Source organism: Gavialis gangeticus, unplaced genomic scaffold, assembly GCF_001723915.1.
Source record: "Gavialis gangeticus isolate Ggan-Ray unplaced genomic scaffold, GavGan_comp1, whole genome shotgun sequence".
Lineage (NCBI taxonomy): Eukaryota > Metazoa > Chordata > Crocodylia > Gavialidae > Gavialis > Gavialis gangeticus.
Window position 1 is genome coordinate 20,202,193 of NW_017729033.1, and position 1,381 is coordinate 20,203,573.

A 1,381-nucleotide genomic window follows, 5' to 3' on the forward strand; every position below is an offset into this window, starting at 1 on the left:
CATACATGCACTCACATATGCACATGGTAGCCAGGTAACATGGAAAGCAGCTCCAGCAGCTCCCCACAGGCAAGTCTATGGGGTGTGGGGGAAGAAGAGGGGAGCACAGGCGACACTGCCCGCCACCCCACCTCCTCTCTGGGTGAAGCCTGAGGGGAGCAGCAGTGGCTGGGCCATGGCAGCAGGGAAGAGCCTTGGCCTGGCACACAAGTGGCTGGTAGTGGGAGAAGGTGAGGACAGTGTGGTCCTCCCCACCGTCCTTTACTCCATTGAGAACCACTCATTACCATGTACACTTCCTTATCATGTCCTCTCTTATTTGTTTCCTTTCTTTTGACAACATTAAGAGAGAGATTTGACTTGTATTTGTGCCTTTGAAAATCTCCCTCAAATACCATATGTCAGTGCCCAACATGTAGATTACATCATACTTAGAGACTGCAAATCCAGACTGCCAAGTAGCTATAGCATTTTATTTGACTGAAAGCAAGGAGGATATGGCACTGTAATAAAAATTATATCTTATTCAAGAAATTCAAAATCTCTGAAAAAAAAGTATAGCTGCATGAGGTAATGTTCAGGGTACATGTATTCTGAATTGCTTACCTTAACTCAAATTCAGCAAAAAGAATATCAAAATGTCTGAGCGAGTCCCTCATTTTTTCTGTGTAAAGATTCAAATCCCGTAGGGCCTGGTCACGAATTATGTTTCTTACTTCCTCTAGACTACGAGTCAGATCCTTAGCCAATGGTCTCATAGCCATACTCTCGATTTCACGATTCATAATAATTGAACCAGCAGCCAAGCACTGTGGAAATAATTTTTTAAAGAGGAAAAAGCAATTAAGTTATACTTCATGCAAGAGAAAGTCACAGGAATAGATGGCACGTAGAGGGAGCTGGGCTTGGATCCACCTCTGACTAATTACTGGCTCCCAAGTGGATTTGAGGCCAGAGATCAGGTGAGCACCTGGAGGTCATGTGGTCCTGAAAAGGCCATAAACTGCCTGCCCTCAGAGACCTGGGAGTAGTAGGGTGGCCCATGACAAAAGGGAAGGAGATAGGAGGAGGCAATCCCCACCAACAAAGTGAAAGACTTTTTGCATGTAGCTGCCATGTGTGCAGGAAAAAAAAGTTTTGAGGGGAAGAGGCTTAGGAGAGGCCAAGCAGCAGAAGCTGATTTCTTTATTTTGATATTGAAAAAATAAACCCCTCCTTGGAAAAAAAAGAAAGGAAATTCTGCTCCTAGTAAAGCTTTATGTGATGCACTAGCCAGTGCATTAGCTGACCAGCTCATAGAAATCTTATAGGTAAACCTTTATTTTGATACACTAACAAATGTTTCTTTTTTTTTTTTCTTAAAGGGCTGGAGCAGCAGGGG

At 43.8% G+C, this 1,381-nt stretch overlaps 1 protein-coding gene across 4 annotated transcripts in view; it reads right to left on the minus strand.

The window, feature by feature from the left end:
• The window catches only part of ZFYVE28 (zinc finger FYVE-type containing 28), a 403,791-nt gene that overhangs the window by 120,095 nt on the left and 282,315 nt on the right, over positions 1-1,381 (minus strand). For all 4 annotated transcript variants that reach the window (XR_002099255.1, XR_002099254.1, XM_019526250.1 and 1 more), the window contains exon 4: positions 607-809. Coding sequence is in view for 2 of the 4 variants with exons in the window: in XM_019526250.1 (XP_019381795.1) it covers positions 607-809 (203 nt within the window). In the remaining 2 variants the exon portion in view is untranslated. The remainder of the gene's footprint in view (positions 1-606; positions 810-1,381) is intronic.